A 17,726-nucleotide genomic window follows, 5' to 3' on the forward strand; every position below is an offset into this window, starting at 1 on the left:
CAGTACCCACTGGGGAGGCAATCATCGGAAGAGTCGGCAGAGGATAGCGGTGGGAGAAGCCTCGGGACAGCCCTCGGAAAGCGGTGGATGTGAGATGGTAGTGAACCATTTGGGATGATAAGGGAAGGGGGGTGTGTGTTCTAGCCCATTTCTTCTGCATATTTGGTTTAAATTGAATTTCAAATTTTAGGGATTCATAATTTTGTTGAATTGTGTGCAACTGAAACACGCTAGCTTGAATTTTGATTGCGTAAAAATGGATTTGGGATGCCGTTTATACGTTGAATTAGAGGGGAACTAATATAATCAGATACTTTTTTGTTAGATAGAGCTAATAGCCAGTTTTTAAGAAATGGTTACTCAAAACTGTTTTGTATTGACACACTTGTACGGTGTAGATATTGCAGCATAGGCCAAAATTGCTTTTGGAGCTCGGCCTCCATTTTAGAAAAAAAAATTCAACAAAATTCGTATTTTGCATTTCAAAAAATGCTGAAAAAATACATATATACATGAAGACATAACACACATGTGTGTAAATTTTCAGGACGAAATACGTGGCTTTTCAACAGACATGAATTTATTCTTTTTGCACAGATGGCATCTCAAGTTATTTTATTCTGAAATTTTATACATATATACATGTGTACTTGTATAATTATTTTTCAGATTTTTTTTGAAATAAAAAAAGTATGAATTTTGAAATTTTCAAAAAATCCAGCTTCCATGGATGGGGGCCGAGCTCCAAAACCCCGTTCTCCAGCATAGGTCGCTTTGTTATCATGTGAAAATGGAGAGAGTACGTGACACCGACCCGATATTGCCGTCTGTGGGACCGAACGGCAGAGAGAGATAGTCCGCCGCCAACCCGGTGCCGCCGTCTGCGGGCCCGAACGGTAGACGCACAGGCCACACACACAGAGAACCGGGTTCGACGAGCCCGACCGCATCGATCGAGTCGCTCCCTCCGCCGGCGACTCCTCCCGACCTCCTCGTCTGCTCCCACCGCGCCGCCCCAATCAAGCTCCACCAACGTCGCCCCCGTAGCGGGCCTCCGCCTCCGCAACCGCGCGCGGCCAAGGTCGCCCCCGTCGCGCGCCGCCGCCGCCAACGACACCTCCTCGCGTGCGGCGGTACGGCATTCCGGCGACTCCTCCTGACCTCCTCGTCTGACCTCCTCGCCCGCTCCTACCTCCCGCGACGCGTTGCCCCCGTCGCGCGCCACCAAGGTCTGGTCGTCCCCGTCGCGCGTCTCTGCCGCCGCCACCACCGCGCGCGCCGCCAACGGCACCTCTGCCGCGCGTCTCTGCTGCCAACGACACCCCCGTCGCGCGCGGCCATCCTGCGTTCCGGCTATCAACTACTCATCTCGGGCTTGGACATGGCCGGTCCAAGAGGAACCAAGAGAGCACAGGGGCCGGGGAGGGGGGGCGACGAGAAAGGGAGGAGAGGTGGCAGAGGGACGACAGATGGGAGGGGGGAGAACAGGGGTTCCCAAGCCGGCGCCGAGGCCTCCACCGAGAATGCGGTCACCTTCGAGAGGCCGCCGCCGTTCACTGGACCACCGGCAATGGTAACTACACTTTGTTCGTCTTATAGTGCTTCCCGATACACACCCCTGTCATCATCGTTGCATACACTGTGGATTCTGATCAGGGCCAAGCAATCCCTTTTTTGATTGTGCATCTGTCATATTGTGGCCACCTGGCTTGCATCATCGTGGGTTACTTGTTATGATTGGCTACCTGGCTTGTTTATGGTGGTGATCGCCTTATTACTGACTATTAATCATCTTGAGAAGTTTTACCTCACCGTCTCCGGTTGAGTACAAAAATCACTTGTAGAATTAATGTTGTTTCCCATACTAGCTACAATTAATACAATTAGTAGTAGTGATGTTTTGCAATTAATATAATAATTACCGTTCGTGATGGATACATCATAAGAGCGGCGTGGGACATCAGATATATGTGGTCGAACGGCTTAGATCAATTGGATTCACTCAGCAGTCGAGCATACACATTTTACTGCATTGGGTATTTGGGTTAGTTGACGTTTTATTCCTTGCTAAACAGAGCATCGGCACATGGGTTAGTTCAAAATATAGAATGCATTGCACTCACAGTGTATGATCTATTAAACTGGGCCGTAATGCAAAGCTTGCACCAGATGCAAGAATTATGGTTGGGGCCCAAGATCAACCCAACAAACTAATTGGACTGCAACTGAACTTCAGCCCTGACAAACCCCTGATGCAAGTTGAGCATTCTTTCCAAGGCTTAGATCAATTGGACTCATCCAACTCGTACTTTTATAAGTAGTAGTAGTAGAAGTAGATGGTAGATGTGATGGATACATCATTTAAACGGTGCGGGACGCTCGGATACATGTGGTTGAACGGCTTAGGTCATTAGAATTCATCCAACTCGTACTTTCATAAGTAGTAAGTAGATGAGACGGCTCTCGGACATTAGCACTTGCATATGGTTATCTATGTTTGCACCTTCTATTTATGTCTTACTCATTTGCCTGATTAGATCCAATTTATTGTCAACAGAATTATTCAGTGATCAACTTAGATGACCCTACCACCGCACACCGTACTTGGCGCATAACGATTTTCAAGTATCGGCTCTGGTGTTTTAATACCACCGATGAGCGATTTCGTTTTGGGCATGATGACCGGCACAGCTGCATGCTGCCAGAAGCAGGGAACTTTTTGACTTACTTCCATTTCCGCGGGAACTGGATGTGCACTGTTATTGATTGCCCAACAGGCTATCTGACCGGGTTCATCAAAAAGTTTGGGAAAGGATAAGAGAATCCAGGAGAACAGAACAGAGATTCCTGAAGGTCTGCCCAACGAAAAAAAGAAACAAATCAGAGGACAGTTGCCGAAGTACATTGAATGTGCCGATATGCTTCCATGGAAAGGAGCTTATGTCCATGCTGCCACATGCCTCCTTGGGCACATGGGCTTGCAGAATTCCTTTACAACCATGTACCAACATCTAGAAGGCATTCAAATATTTGATACTGAGGTTGTTACAAAATCCGGGAGCATTTCATAATCCATATTGCTGAAGCCGGTAGATCCGATGTGCTGTTTCAAAATATTGACACCAGTTTTGTAGATGGTTTTAACAGGATGGGCGAAGCACTTCTACGAGATGCCCAAAATTGGTCTGGTCGTACAGCGCAGGCCTCTGGGATAATGGTGGACGCTAGTCCCGACAGATGGGCTCTGAAAAAACATGTGAAGTCAGCAGGACATGAGATAAAAAAGGTTGAAGAAAAATCATTTGGGGCTGAGGTGGAGAATCAACTACTAATTATCGAGGATTTGAGATTGTACTACAGGAAAAGACCCAAGATGTGCAGATTTAATTTGAAAGATCTGCCTGTAGATCTTGGTCCTCAGGGCCCAGTCAACAACAAACTTGATGGCCTTCTAAAACTTGGTTCCCAAGATTTTACACATGTCCTCATCAAACCTTTTTTGAAGTTTCAGAGAGCAGTCCATGACAATACAAAATCAGATAACAACAAAGGCAATGCAAAGATGGATGAAGAAAATATAGAATCTTCCTTTGAGAATCACAATGCCCAGTCAAATATGACCAAAGAGGTTGACAAGCTCAGTGATATCCTGGATCCCCAACAGTTCACATACGGTTGCAAGGTTTCAGCTGATGTCATGTTACCAAAGAATAAAAAAGCTGAAGTAAACCATGGTTGTGCTGGTCTCTTTAATCCCGGGAATACATGTTTTGCAAATTCTGTTTTGCAATACCTTCATTGCATACCAGAGCTGAAGGCAGCCTTACTAAGGTTTGATTTAAGAAACACTGTAATTTGTATGTCAATGTTCTTTCTGTTCATCACACATTTAATTTTCCTCTAGGCATTTAGAAGAAGGTATGGATGATGAATTGGTTGACCAAGCTTCTAAGAACCTAACTAAGGCTGTTCGTGATGTCTTTGGACTTCTTGATCATAGTGCAGAACCAATCTCTTAAAGGTCAGTAATCAATGTGTTTACCAAAAACCGAGTTCATTTTCTTATCTTTAATATTATCTAATTTGTAGAAACTTGAAGAGAAACATGCAATGTATGAAGAAAAAGAATGGGGTCATTGTAGGCAGCAGGACGCTGAAGAATTCCTACTGCTATTGATGGGAACCCTTACTGAAACTCTTATAACTACAAATGGGTAAATATTTCATTCTACGCAATTAATGGTCATCGTTTGCTTCCAATATAAAAATACTTCCTTCTGATACTAGTTTTCTTTTTTCTTTATAGGGATAATCTTATCAACAGTATTTTCGGAGTTCATCTATTCAGCAGGTATCCGCTCTCTTTCACTATCAGAAAATAAAGATTTAAAAAGCTACAGTAAAAACACAAACAAGTTTAGTCCGTTTAATAATGTTAACATCTTGTTATATCCCACATTTTTATCTAGAAAAATTCAAACTGTTAGCATAACTTTCTCAAAATGTGAACCCGAGCCACACCTCCCCTTGGCGCAGCACCAGCAGCTCATTGCCGTCTCCAGCACCACCTCCTTACTTTCCAACCTCAGCAGCCAGCCTTTTCAAACTCTACCCCCCCCCCCCCCCCCCCCCGGACCGCCTTTTCAGTTTTAGAAAAAACAAAAGGAAATGATGGAAATGTCAAAAAAATAAAATAAAATAAGTTTCCCATGTGATATGTGGTCTAGTTGTTCGGAAAATTAACAAATATGAATTTCGACTTTATTTGCAAAATCTCTGTGGAATTTCTTAAAATGGGCATAACTTTTGCATACGAACTCGGATGAAAAAGTTTTTTATATGAAAAATCATCTACTCGAAAAGTTACATCCGAATTTAACTGGGGGAACCCCGTTAAACATTTTCAAAATCCTCAAAAACCTAACAGAAAAAAAGTTACGGGGCTTTTAAGATCTAGAGAGGCAAAAAAATGCAAAAAAATTCAAACTATGGTCAAACAATGGTCAAACTAATTATTCTAGAATATTACTGTTACTAAATAATTATTTCAGTTTTTTTGAATTTTGGTCAAATATGGTCAAATTGTGGACAAACAATGGTCAAACTAATTATTCTAGAATATTAGTGTTACTAAATAATTATTTCAGTTTTTTTGAATTTTGGTCAAATCTAGTCAAACTGTGGTTAAATAGTGGTCAAACAATGGTCAAACTAATTATTCCAGAAATATTAGTGTTACTAAATAATTGTTGTTTTTTAAAACAATAGTTTCAAACTCAAATAGTGAAATGTGTCACTTCATGCTCAAGCTAAATTCCTGAGGGTTAATAGGATTGACATCTTACTATTGTCAGGAAAACAACATGTGCAGACTTGGAAACGAGGGAGAATAGAACCCGGAAGTTAAGCGTGCTCAGGCTGGAGTAGTGAGAGGATGGGTGATCGTCCGGGAAGTTAGATGATTTCGAATGATGAGGGGTGATTAGAGATTAGAGGATAAATTGAGCAGTGATGAGGGGTGGTGATTAGAGATTAGAGGTTAAAATAATTCAGAAATTTGAAAATCAAAAAAAATTTCAAAAAAAATTTGCAAATTTTTTTTTTCAAAAAGAAAAATCATAAAATTTCCTTTAGTCCCGGTTGGTGTTACCAACTGGGACTAAAGGTGGAGCTCCCCGTGGCCGCGACCTTTAGTCCCGGTTCGTGTAAGAACCGGGACTAAAGGGGGGAGGCATTAGTAACGACCCTTTAGTCCCGGTTCAAAAACCGGGACTAAAAGCCCTTACCAACCGGGACAAAAGCCCCCTTTTCTACTAGTGAGTCCAAATTGCAATTATCACCAGAAATCCGTTCATAAAGCATGAGATCAGCTTCAGTCCGGACATCAATCTCAGCATATGCAGAAAGTAGTTGCTTGTCATCTGATTCATCCCCTTCTTTCTTTACCCAAAGATCAACTTCTACTAAAGCCTTATCCAACAAATACATTCCTCGACAAGGGCTACAAAGTGGTATGACAAAGGAACCCTAGGATTTAACAGCTTGTTAGAACTAATAAGCGATATCCACTTCCACATACATTAGCATGTATCAACACAACAAACTCAGTAAGATATACTTGCACATGTTCAAATTAACTATTGAGTGATACTCCCATCTTGAGGTTGCTTTTTTTTTTTTTAAATATGCAAGACATGCAAGTTAATGCAATTGTGTCCGTTTTATCAATTGCTCAACATTTATGACATATCAGATTAGATTACCACTAGGGACCTCACAATAATTACCCAATGCCCCTCTACTATCCGGCTGATTGGGAGTTATAACCGTCTTAATTGCACATGTGTAATAAAAAACGACAAAGAAATAGAGTAAGTGTCTATATTGAAGTATATTAACAAGATGACCGGTTTTGTATGTTGGTGGTAAAAGTATAATCATATCCAATTTTGAGAACTGGTCTGATGGCTTGATGTGATCATCTATCTAATGCTTATAACAACATAAAGAGCAGATCTTTTGAACATGGAGAAACAAATTAACCTGACCTCTCACACATCTTTTAATAGATGCAAGTAATGAAGGAGACAAATCAAAGAACCAATGTTAATTACCTTCTTTTCAATCGTGACAGCGTCATCCCTGGGACGGTTAAAGACGTAGTTCCGTCGTGGGTCCAAGTAATCCCGAATGGCACATATTCCATACACACTAATGGGATACGAGGGTTCAAAGCTTGATAGACGCATGGAGAATAATTGTAGCATATAACTTGGTGTGCGCTCTCCAAGAGTTGATGGGGCTGCAGTTATTTAGTGAGAACAAAAGCAAGTTATTATTTTAGTGAAAACAAAAGCAAGTTGGTAACAAAATACATAGATATCTTTCCTACTTATAAAGGTTGGAGTTGTGCACTACCCACATATGGGAGTAGCAACATTCCAAGAGACATAAATAAACAAATGTAACTTTTACTAGGTGTGAGACCTATCCCAAATAAACAAATACACTGCTACCCTAGTGTGAGAATAACACTCTTGTAAAAACAAAAAATATAAATGCAACTATGCCTCCAATTCAAAATAATGGTCTTGATTTTAGTTTCTCTGCCCAACCAATTCTTCGGTTCTATGTCATAGCAGAAGAGGGCAAACAAATTAGGCGAGAGATGTTATCCTCCTACCTAATCTACGATCTTGTGCATTCAACTTACTAATGCCCACTACCCTATGTTCCAAATTCAAAATGTATCTGACTATAAATCTTGCAAAGCACCTACTACGGTCGCTCGAGACTCTTTAGCGACTACAACATGATTTTTTTATTATATTCACACTCTTTTTAATTGTGAACCATGCAGCAGCCGCAAAACACCAGTAATTCCTCATTTTTTATGGTTTCCTAGCAACGCACGAGCATTGTGCTAGTCAGTATATCACAACGGCAGATGAATTAATTACTAGGAATGAACGAATAGCAAACAGCACTTACTGGTAGAAGTGTCATGGGTCTTGTAGATACGGTGGTGGCAGTTGAGCCCAAGGACGCAGGCACCTGTTGCGTCAGGGAACACTCTCATGGGATAGACGGGGCAAGGAGAGCATCATCATCCTTCTCCTCCTCCTCCTCCTCATCATCATCATCACCTCGCAGAGCCATAATCTCCCTGCACAGCTTCACGTGTTCACTAAGCTGTTGGGAGTACCTATGTACCCATTTGTCATCTATCTCATCTGCTTCACTCTTGGGGTAGAGCTTTCCTGAAGAATTGATGTAGAACAGCTCAGCAGATAAATATATATTTTTGTTTTATCTGTTGAGAGAATCAGCAGCAACCTGGACAGTTTGTCTCGGCTAGTATCACTTGGCAATTGCGGTCGTCGTCTTCATAATCGCTGCCCTCCTGTGTGCTACAGTCATCGACTCCTTCCCCTCCTACCGAATCAATCAATGTAAATCTAGGATCTATGGATACTTAACACATCTGTAGGGAGAATAATTGGCTACCTTGTTCATCGTCGTCATCAGTGCCCTCCTCCCGTGCGCTCCAGGTGCTCCAGACGTCATCGCTGTCCTCCTCCCGCGGGAACATGAGGTCCAAGGCACGCCTGGCGACTTCACATGGATCTGAATCTGCTGCTCGGTGACAATAGACAAATAGAAATTTGATCAACGACTAATTGAGTTGGCGGAAACAAGATCAGTAAGAGGAATTCCAGTGAGGCATGAACAAAGGAAGAGTGGAGATGCACGATATACGCACATGTGCTCATGCGCGCCGGCTGGTCATGGAGCTCGGCAACCTCCACCCCCTCCCGCCGATCGCCTGGGTCTTCCGGGTAATCCCAATCGGCGCTAGCGTCGGGGTAGTGGGCGCTGTGATACGACAGGTTCCTCGATCCAAGGAAGACTTGCTCCTCCGTCGACGCCATCAACACGCCGCTAGGGTTCCTTGGCGACGGCGCGGCGGCGTCGGCGAGTTGGGTCGGGACAGGTTAGGGATTTCTGCTCGCGGTTGCGGCTGTAGGGAATTCGGACTTGTTTTTTTCTTTTTCTTTCGAGGTACATGGAAGATGGAACGGGTTATAAACGTGGCTGCCTGGATAGGGCCCAAGGCCCGTCCCGGTTGCGTGTGCTCCGCGTCTCAACTGTTAGCATTTTTTGTTTTTTCGGAGAGTTCAACCGTTTCGATATATGTAGAGAAAAGTTCTGATTCTCAGAGTCACGGATTCAAAAAATGTTCACCAAATTCAAAAACAGTTTTTGAATTAAAAAACATGTTGGTGATTTCAAAATAATGAAAGTTTTTTCAATTTTAATGAACATTTTTTAACGACTCGCTCAATCAATTTGCTTATGGACTCTTGATGAGTGAAATCAAGCATCACTTGACATTACCAGAGTTTACTCCTATGAAATTAGCCCGTGATCAAAATAGAATAGCTGATAATCTAGCTAATATTGGTCGTTTTGGAGGTAATACCGCTTGTTGGTTAGCATCTCCAACACCAAGCCTAAACTTTGGATATCTAAAAACAGTTTTAAACTAGATGACACCTCACGCGTCATTACGGGAATCAGTTGCAATATATTTCAAGAGATTTGATTTTATGAAACATGAATATTGGAATTGATGATGTATGAACTAAAACAAAAAATGCATATTATATATAGTATTTGATCGTTGTATAGTTCAAAATGCATATTAACGCCTGGAAGGTAGCTGGCCTTGCGTGGTGCCCAAGGATTTGGTTACTGGATGGTAAATTTGCTTACTGTTGCTTAGTCGCTTATCTCACCACCTACTATAAACATGTTTATCGAAAGTTTCAAATATAAACGGTCGTGTATTGTTAAATGGCCATGGCAACTCTCACAGAACAAGAAACTAGTCGTGGGTGTTGTGGTAACGGGTGGAGATCTCTGCACTACTGCATGGTGGGTGGTGTTATAGTGTCGATGACATGTGGGTGCAGAGGTCCACACAACAGTGTGTGCACAGTGCGCTTTTGCAGAGGATGCCCGAACCCCGTGGTAAGTACGGGCTGTCCATAACAACTGGTCACGGGTTTGGCTACCCAATCTGCACCTTTTGCATATTTGTAGGATAAAATTATGGCATTGTGGGGGGGCGGGGGGGGGGGGGGGGGGGGGGGAGGGGGAGACCTCGGCATCGCATTGTGGACGCAACGGGAAAATGGTGCTCTACTCGGGGTCCTCCTCACATTATCTGTTCTAGATATACGCTAGCTTGGCCGTCAAAATGGATAGAATTCCTGAATTGATCCTTTTGAATAAATAGCATAGGTATTCAAAATTCTTCCATTTTCAAAATTTGCAGGGATTCAAGAATTAGTGCCAACATTTTGTCGAATTTTTGATAAATTCTCCAGATTACTGGTACTCAGTATTTTACATTTTTAAGCAAAGGTCATGCTGTTTTCCCCGTCAAACATCATGTTCTCAAATGTTGTCTACAAGACCCATTGTTTGGTTTTTAGGTACTAATTAATGTAGTAGCTAGCAAGGAGGTCAAATGTCGCTCAATAGTTTTCGACATTTTTTTCTACTAAGGTATTTTTTACATGGATTACATGTCATCTAGTCATCGTTAGGCCTCCCATACCGCACCTTCATCCTCCACTCCAATGCCGCCACCCCTCGCCGCCTTCACCAGACGAATTGGAGAGGCAGCGATGGATAATGTGGCTAGCGCAGGCAAGAACGATTGACGACGATGTGCTCTGCTAGATAGAGTGCATGTAGGAGCTGAAGGAGGCGAAGGCTATCGCACGGGATAACCTTGGCTAGAAGTCAAAAGTCCAGATGTACAAAAGAGATGCCAAGAGAGAACTGAGGAATGCGGCAAACATCATCTTCTCGAAGTCCACCGATGAAGAGTGCATTCGGATGCCGACTCGGAGTAGACCAAAATTGCTAGTACAATGGGCGTTGCAAGAGATATAATCTCTTATTCCGATTCAGAGATCCTGATGGTGATATGTCGTGCGGATAATGCCTCCGAGAATGCCCCCACTACCACCTGATTCCGCTCCGTCTTCAGCTGCTATCGTGCCATACACTTGAAGAAGTACCTAGTGCCCATTGAGCTAAGTTTCTATTTGCTAGGTTAGAACTGTAGATGATGAATATCATAAATTAGAACCATAGATGATGATTTTCCTCTCTCTAGCTAGTAGCTTAAACTACTATGTGCCCCATACCAGGATAGCTAGGGTTTAGTTGTGCATGCCATCGTTAATTGCTTTCCTTTCTAAGACTTTTTTCTATTCACGCCCGCAGGTTTCGAGCTTTGGGAGACTGCGGGTTTGTCGCAGGTGGCATGAGTGATCGGCGGATGTCGAGTTTGTTCATGATGGTGGCACTCGAAATTAATCCTAAGGATAGTACCATAAAATCATTAACCCCACATGTTAGCATGCTCTAATTACAACACTGTTATTTCAAACTAAATCACTATGTTCCTTTATTATTTGCATATAAAAAGTAAAGTTAGGTGCGTGCAAAATCTTACTGCAAAAACATCATGCAAAATTAATTTGTGTCCATAAATTTTGGTGCAACAAGTTTTTGTAGGGCTCATATGAAAGAACAAAATGCGCTGGGGGAATTAACTCCTATTAATGGAGACTCCTATTAAGGTCTTCTAGTTCGCGGATTGAAATATATTGCTTTCCTCCCTACCCTGAATATCCAAAGCAGCCAGAGGCTATCAGTGGTTCTATAGAGGCATATGAGAAAAAGGGAGAAAAGCCAAGTGTGGATTCTCCTTCGTTGGTGGGAATGAGAGGGATCCGAAACAAGATGGACTCGTTATGTCAATTTGGGTGAACGAAATTAGTTGTTCTTGCAGAGTATTCCGCCACATAACTTCATGCCAAGAATGATAGTGTCGAATACCAGACAAATCAGGCCCAAAAAATTATAGCTTCACAGGTTTGGGGGCAAGGACTTCTTTGAACCACGAGTGACTGAAGCATTTGAACTTCGTTGGTGCCAGCTGCACTCGAAGAGATAGCTTCTAGATTAATTGGATCTTTTTGCATGTACCTTTGATTGTAGCCTTTCTAGTTCAGTTGTCGAGACATGTTATTCTTGTAATTCACTCTGATGAAAGGGTAGGGTCAGCTTACAGTTGCTTTGTTAGCTTTTCCTATGTTGCCATGCTTGTAAGACCTTTTTCAATGCACATGTGCTTAGATGAGGTGCTAAACACATTAAAAAGTTTAAAAACTAAAGCCCCAATGCATAGGTGTTTAAATTGTTGTAGCTAAGATTCCTTTATTTAATGATTTAGCAACTAAACTCCTCCATGCATTGGTGGGCGTATTTCATTGAAGTGTTGTTTCTAGGTTCGCGAGCTTGGCATTGTTTCTTTGTGGGGTCACCAAACTCATCTCTATCCTCTTAATTAACATGCCATATAAGATTTTTCGCCTAGATGGCGGTCTTAGCACCTGTACAAAGTGGAACATTGAGAGGGGTCTAATGTTCGCCATTTGGATGGTGATGCTTGGTTTTTTTGGGAAGTAAGTTTGTGAACCAATTTATTTCTATAATATAAATCGGAGAGGGCCGCCTCTCTTTTATTCACACAAAAAGTGCAACAAATTTAGTTTTATATGTGCTTGCAAGTTTGAATAGAAATCAAACATTCAGAGATGCATAGCTGGTGGTTCGTGCAAATCTCAGACCTAGTTCACACATAAAAATGTCATACCATGAAACGAAGTTTGACTAGAGCCAGCAGAACCCGCGTGAGGAGTTCGATGAAGCCTATATGGTCTACCAGATCGCCCAGATAGCATGTGGGCGTAGAGGTCCACATGACAGTGATCGTACTGCACGGTGCACTTTTGAAGATGATGTCCCAAGTGCCACCCCCGTGGTAAGTACATGCCATCACTACTAGGGAAAACCTTATACACAGAATCTTAGCTGCAGCGCGACACAAAAAGAGGCGCTGCTGCTAATTAGTAGCAGTGCGGTTAGGGAAAGCGCGCTACTGATGTAAACTTAGCAGTAGCGCGTGATGTCTAAACCACGCTGCTACAAAAATCTACCGACAGTACACAACGATCTAAGTTTACCAGCAGCGCGACGTCAAGAAGCGCGCTACTGCTAACGCCGTAGTAGTAGCGCGCTTTTTAGTCACGTCGCTACTGCTAATTTTGAAATTGTCCACACGGTTGGCCCGTTTAGCAGTAGCTCATGATAGGAAAGCGCGCTGCTGCTACGCTCTTAGCAGCAGCGTGTTTTTGTTACCGCGCTACTGCTAACACGCAGGACCCACCAACTTTTTCCACCTCTCCCTCCCAATCTCCCTCTCCTCCCTTTCCCCTACCTCCCACATCCTCCCTCTCTCACTCTTCTGCTTCCTCAATACTTCTCCCCCCATTACTCTCCCTCTTCTACCTACCTTTCTCTCTCTTCATTACTCCTAGCTAACTACACCACCTCCATTAATGCATCTCCTTTCTTTTTTTCTTTCCCCCTCCACTAGTTGAAGTTGTCTCCTCCCAAATTAGCTAGCTAGGTAGATGTAGCATTTAGTTAGGTGACCTATTTGCCCCCTAACTAGATTTTTCTTTGTCAAGAAGAGCTTAGTGCACTATTGATCTCCCTACATCATCATCCACACACCGTGTGCTCGATCTCGAGATAGAGGTGATTAAAATTTCATGCTTTTGCAAAATGGAAATATGTGTATGTGTGTGTGTGATATGATAATTGGGAAATATGATGGAAATTGTGTGTGTGGCATGAGTTGACGCCAAATTGTGCTTTTGAGTTGCTTATGTTTTGCCGAAATGTCGATTTATTTCTGTTTCGGTGAATTCCGGGCAAACTCTAGATCTATATATGTCCTATTTTTAGGGAAGGTCATGCTGAATTTTTGTATGACTTTGATGCATGCACGCATTTTTATAATCAATTTGTTTATTACTACCGTGCAGGTGTTCATGATGGTCAGTGGAACGATGGTGGACAGGTGGTTGCGGTCGGCGGTGCAGGTATTGAAAGAAAATAACCTGACAGAGGTTTTATGTCCGTGTCGAAGATGCAAAGGAATAGTTTGGCTCGACCCCTATGACGAAGGTCGTGTCGAAGCGCACCTGCTCATGACTGGTTTCATGGATCACTATACTCGGTGGATAATTGAAGATGAGGATGATGATGTTGAGGACGCCGACGGGACAGCCAATGACGACACTGGGCAAGACGAAGAGATGATTGATAATGGCGGGGGGGGGGGGGAAGAGGCCGGACATGGGGTCAGAGAAGGGGCCGGACATGGCGGAGGAGAAGGGGCTGGACATGTCGGCGGAGGGAACATGGACTCCACGCAGCAGAGTTCGTCGGTACTAAGTTCAATTGTGCGGGACCCTCATGTTCAAGCACTACTTCGCAAGGAGACGAGTACTGAGAGAGCTGCTTCTAGAGAGGAGGCTAAGCTGGAGCAACTGGTGGTAGACTCGAACACTCCATTGTATGATGGTTGCAATCCTGAGGTGACCCGCTTGAGTTTCACGCTCCAACTCCTGAAGACGAAGGCTAAAAACAAATGGACCGACACTTGCCTCGATGAGCATATGAAGTACCTAAAGGATGCTCTTCCCGCGGGGAATCTATGTCCTACTAGTGTTGATGAGGCCAAGAAGATCGTGTGCCCTCTTGATCTGCCGCATGTTAGATACCATGCATGCATCAACGATTGCATAATTTATCGGAAGGAGCACGTGCAGAAAACAAGTTGTCCGGTGTGCAATGCTTCTCGATACAAGAAGGCTGGGAAGAAATGTCCCCAGAAAGTTGTATGGTACTTACCGGTCACTCCCCGTCTCCGGCGGTATTTCGTAGATCTCAAGGAAGCAAAGCTAATGCGCTGGCACGCGGAGAGGAAGAAGCCCGACGATGGAGATGATCCGAAGCTGAGACACGTCAAGGATGGAAGCCAGTGGAGAGCGGTTAACAACTTCTATCGGTATTTCGAATGTGATGCAAGGAACATCGTGCTCGGCGCGTGTACCGATGGCATGAATCCATTTGGCAACCAGAACACCAACCATAGCACATGGCCCGTGTTTGTATGGATGTACAACCTCCCCCTGGTTGTGCATGAAGTCGAAGTGCATTCACATGAGCATGCTTATTCAAGGGCCGAAACAACCAGGAAATAATATTAATTTGTATCTGGGGCTACTTCAAGAGGAGTTAGACACTTTATGGAAAACACCGGCCAAGACATGGGACGCCAGCAAAGGCGAGTATTTCTACATAAGAGCCGCGCTGATCATGACGGTGCACGACTATCTCGGTTACGGATATGTCGCAGGCCAGGTGTGCCATGGATATTGCGGATGCACGCGGTGCATGGATGATACGACGTCTCAGCAGCTAACGTCAAGGAAAGATGGCGGGTCTGGGAAAATCGTGTACATGGGGCATCGAAGATGGCTCGAACAGGACGACCCATGGAGAAACCATGGAGATCTATTCAATGGTCACACTGAGCATCGAGGACCTCCACGTAAGCGGAGCGGTGCCGAAATCGATGAGCTGTTCAAAAAACTGGAAGGAGTGCCCTGCGCCGGGAAAGACGACGAAAAAGGCGCCGGAGCCGCTGCTGAAGGTATGGAAGACGAGGTCTGTGTTCTGGGACTTGGTGTACTGGCACAAACTCGATACACCTCATTGCCTTGATCAAATGCACATCTGTAAGAATGTCCTTGAGAGCTTGCTCGCGACACTGATGAACATGCTGGATAAGACCAAGGATGGGGCGAAGGCAAGAAAAGACTTGCAAGATTTGAAAATCAGGGAAGATCTGCACATGCCGCCCCGTAAACAGTCAGACGAGACAGAGACGGAGACAGAGGCACGGGAGAAGAAGGGCAAGAAAATAAAGAAAGAGGATTATTGCCCCCCTTCTTGCTTCACCTTAAGTCAGGCTGAGATCGATCAATTCTTTAAGTGCCTTACCGGAGTCAAAGTTAGTTCCGGTTACTGTGACAAGATAAGCAGATACCTAGACATGGACAAGAAAAGGTTCAGCGGGATGAAGTCCCATGACTCTCATATGATGATGTCGCAGATACTACCTGTTGCCCTTAGAGGGATAATGGACAAGCACGTCCGTGACACGCTTATTGGTCTCTGCAACTTTTTCGACGTCATCTCTCGAAAGTCGATCAGTCTGAAGCAGCTCCGAAGGCTACAGGAAGAGATCGTTGTGATACTGAATGAGCTTGAGATGTACTTTCCGCACGCATTCTTTGACGTGATGGTGCATCTGTGTGTCCATATTGTGGACGACATAATAGACTTGGGGCCGTCATTTCTGCACAACATGATGCCGTTTGAGAGGATGAATGGGATCATCAAAGGATTCGTTCATAACATGTCCCGTTCGGATGGAAGCATCGTCCAGGGCTATCTGACACAAGAGTGCATCTCTTTCTGCGAGAATTTTCTATATGGCGCAGACCAGCCGCCTGATGTTAGTGTTGGTTTGCCCGTTAACAAGCACGATGGGAGGCTTGAAGGAGAAGGTCACTCCGGAGGAAGGCTCTAAGGACGGATTGCTCATATACGCCTTAGCACATGGCCCCTCGCCCAACCTCCCAACCTATCAGGCATACGATATCAACGGATACACATTCTACACGGAGGCCAAAGATATGGACAGTGATGATCAGAACTCAGGGGTGACGATGGAATGCATGACCGACAGCGACAACGGCGCAACTGAAAGATTTTACGGAAGGGTCGGGGAGATCTGGGAGCTTGACTACTCTGGACTGCACAACACGACGATGTTCCGTGTCAGATGGGCTAAGAATGTCGAAAGAGAAAACCGGCATTTCACTACCATGACTATACCCGACGCCAAGAGCGCTACCGTGAACGCTATCGCAAAAAATGAGCCATGGGTACATGCTAAGCACGTGACACAATGCTTCTTCATAACCGACCTGCGCAATCCCAGCCGTGTTGTCGTGAGGAGAGGCAAAAGGAACATCATTGGAATGGATGGAGTCGCCAACGAGGAAGACTACGATCAGTAAGGCAACCCAATGAGGGAAGATGACGATGATGATGAATTATACGTCAAAAGAAGAATGAATACTATATTACCTAAGAAAAATCGTACTCCATGGAAAAGGCAAAGTCACAATGAGGGGCTCAATTATTCTTCAACGAACAAGAAGGGAAAGAAGCTGACTCAAAAACGAAAACGTCAACGCTAAGGAACCATATGTTATCGGTCAAATGATGTAATATATATATATATTCCTATTTTGTATACACACTTAGCCATTATTATGCATGGGTCCAATGATGTAATATATATGTTCCTATTTTGTATACATATTTAACCGTCAAATGATGCAATATATATCGCCTTCCCTTCGTTCACTGCTCTCGGAAAAAAAAGAAAAGAAAAGTGAGAGAAAATAAAGGAAAAGAAAAAGGAAAACTGTTGGTTATAGCAGTAGCGCTTTACTGAAAAAGAGCTACACCTAGTCAAGTTAGCAGTAGCGCTTTCTGCACAAAACCGCTATAGCTAACTGTAATAGTAGTAGCGCTTTTTCTCTAAACACGCTACTGCTACGTCCACTTAACCCAAAATCCTTACTCTGTCTGCTTCATCCCGCCTCTTTTCCCCCCAAATCCCGCCGGGGCCCTGCCCTCGCCGCGCCCCTGCACTCTCCCCCGCCCTCGCCGCGCCCCTGGGCTCGCCCCCGACCCCGACCCCGGCCCCGACCCCGGCGTCGGCTCTGACCCCGGCGCTCGCCCCCGACCCTGACGCGCCACGGCTCCCTCCTCTGCTTCCTCCCCTCCCAACCTCGGCAGTCGTCGGGCCTGCCTCCTCACCCCTGCTCCCTCTGTAAACCCCCCAGCGCTCCTCCTCTCTCTGCTAGCTAGGGTTCTTCGGTTAATTTACTTAGGTTTTAGTTAGGGCAGTATGTTAATTAGGTTATCTATTTAGTTATGAATTTAGCTAGTTTTTTATGAACGGTATGTTTTAAAATAGGACATAAATTTAGGGTTAAGCAATTGTAGTTAAAAGAAAAGGCAGTATTTAAGCAATTGTCCAAATCAACATCCCTTGTTAAAGCAAATGTAGGTAGGCTGAATTTATATGCAAATTTGAACTGGACATGTGATATGTGGACATGTGATGTTTTGGACATGTCATG

At 44.1% G+C, this 17,726-nt stretch overlaps 1 protein-coding gene across 3 annotated transcripts; it reads right to left on the reverse strand.

The window, feature by feature from the left end:
- Positions 1 to 2,733: 2,733 nt before the first annotated feature.
- On the reverse strand, positions 2,734 to 8,527 carry LOC109783166 (uncharacterized). Of its 3 annotated transcripts, none has more exons than XM_020341770.4 (6): positions 8,264 to 8,526; positions 8,008 to 8,136; positions 7,837 to 7,935; positions 7,492 to 7,760; positions 6,615 to 6,802; positions 2,734 to 3,244 (listed from the first exon to the last, which is right to left on the reverse strand). In XM_020341770.4, exons 1-4 carry the CDS (start codon positions 8,430 to 8,432, stop codon positions 7,576 to 7,578), a joined length of 582 nt encoding a protein of 193 aa, XP_020197359.1. In that variant the 5' UTR covers positions 8,433 to 8,526; the 3' UTR covers positions 2,734 to 3,244; positions 6,615 to 6,802; positions 7,492 to 7,575. The 3 variants fall into 3 exon arrangements, with proteins under 3 accessions (XP_020197359.1, XP_073362984.1, XP_040245724.1); XM_073506883.1 differs by lacking the exon at positions 2,734 to 3,244 and adding an exon at positions 4,652 to 6,027 and having other exon boundaries at positions 8,008 to 8,133; positions 8,264 to 8,527; XM_040389790.3 differs by lacking the exon at positions 2,734 to 3,244 and adding an exon at positions 4,652 to 6,027.
- Between the last annotated feature and the right edge of the window lie 9,199 nt (positions 8,528 to 17,726).

The sequence above is a fragment of the Aegilops tauschii genome, chromosome 1 (genome assembly GCF_002575655.3).
Source record: "Aegilops tauschii subsp. strangulata cultivar AL8/78 chromosome 1, Aet v6.0, whole genome shotgun sequence".
Classification (NCBI taxonomy): domain Eukaryota; kingdom Viridiplantae; phylum Streptophyta; class Magnoliopsida; order Poales; family Poaceae; genus Aegilops; species Aegilops tauschii.

What these genes read in the sequence shown, in the direction of transcription:
- LOC109783166 (XM_020341770.4), bottom strand. Translation starts at nt 8,432, where the DNA reads ATGGCGTCGACGGAGGAGCAAGTCTTCCTTGGATCGAGGAACCTGTCG. An exon ending in GCCGGCGCGCATGAGCACAT is followed by an intron (nt 8,137 to 8,263) that starts GTGCGTATATCG and finishes GTCACCGAGCAG; the next exon opens with CAGATTCAGATCCATGTGAA. An exon ending in TGATGACGACGATGAACAAG is followed by an intron (nt 7,936 to 8,007) that starts GTAGCCAATTAT and finishes TTGATTCGGTAG; the next exon opens with GAGGGGAAGGAGTCGATGAC.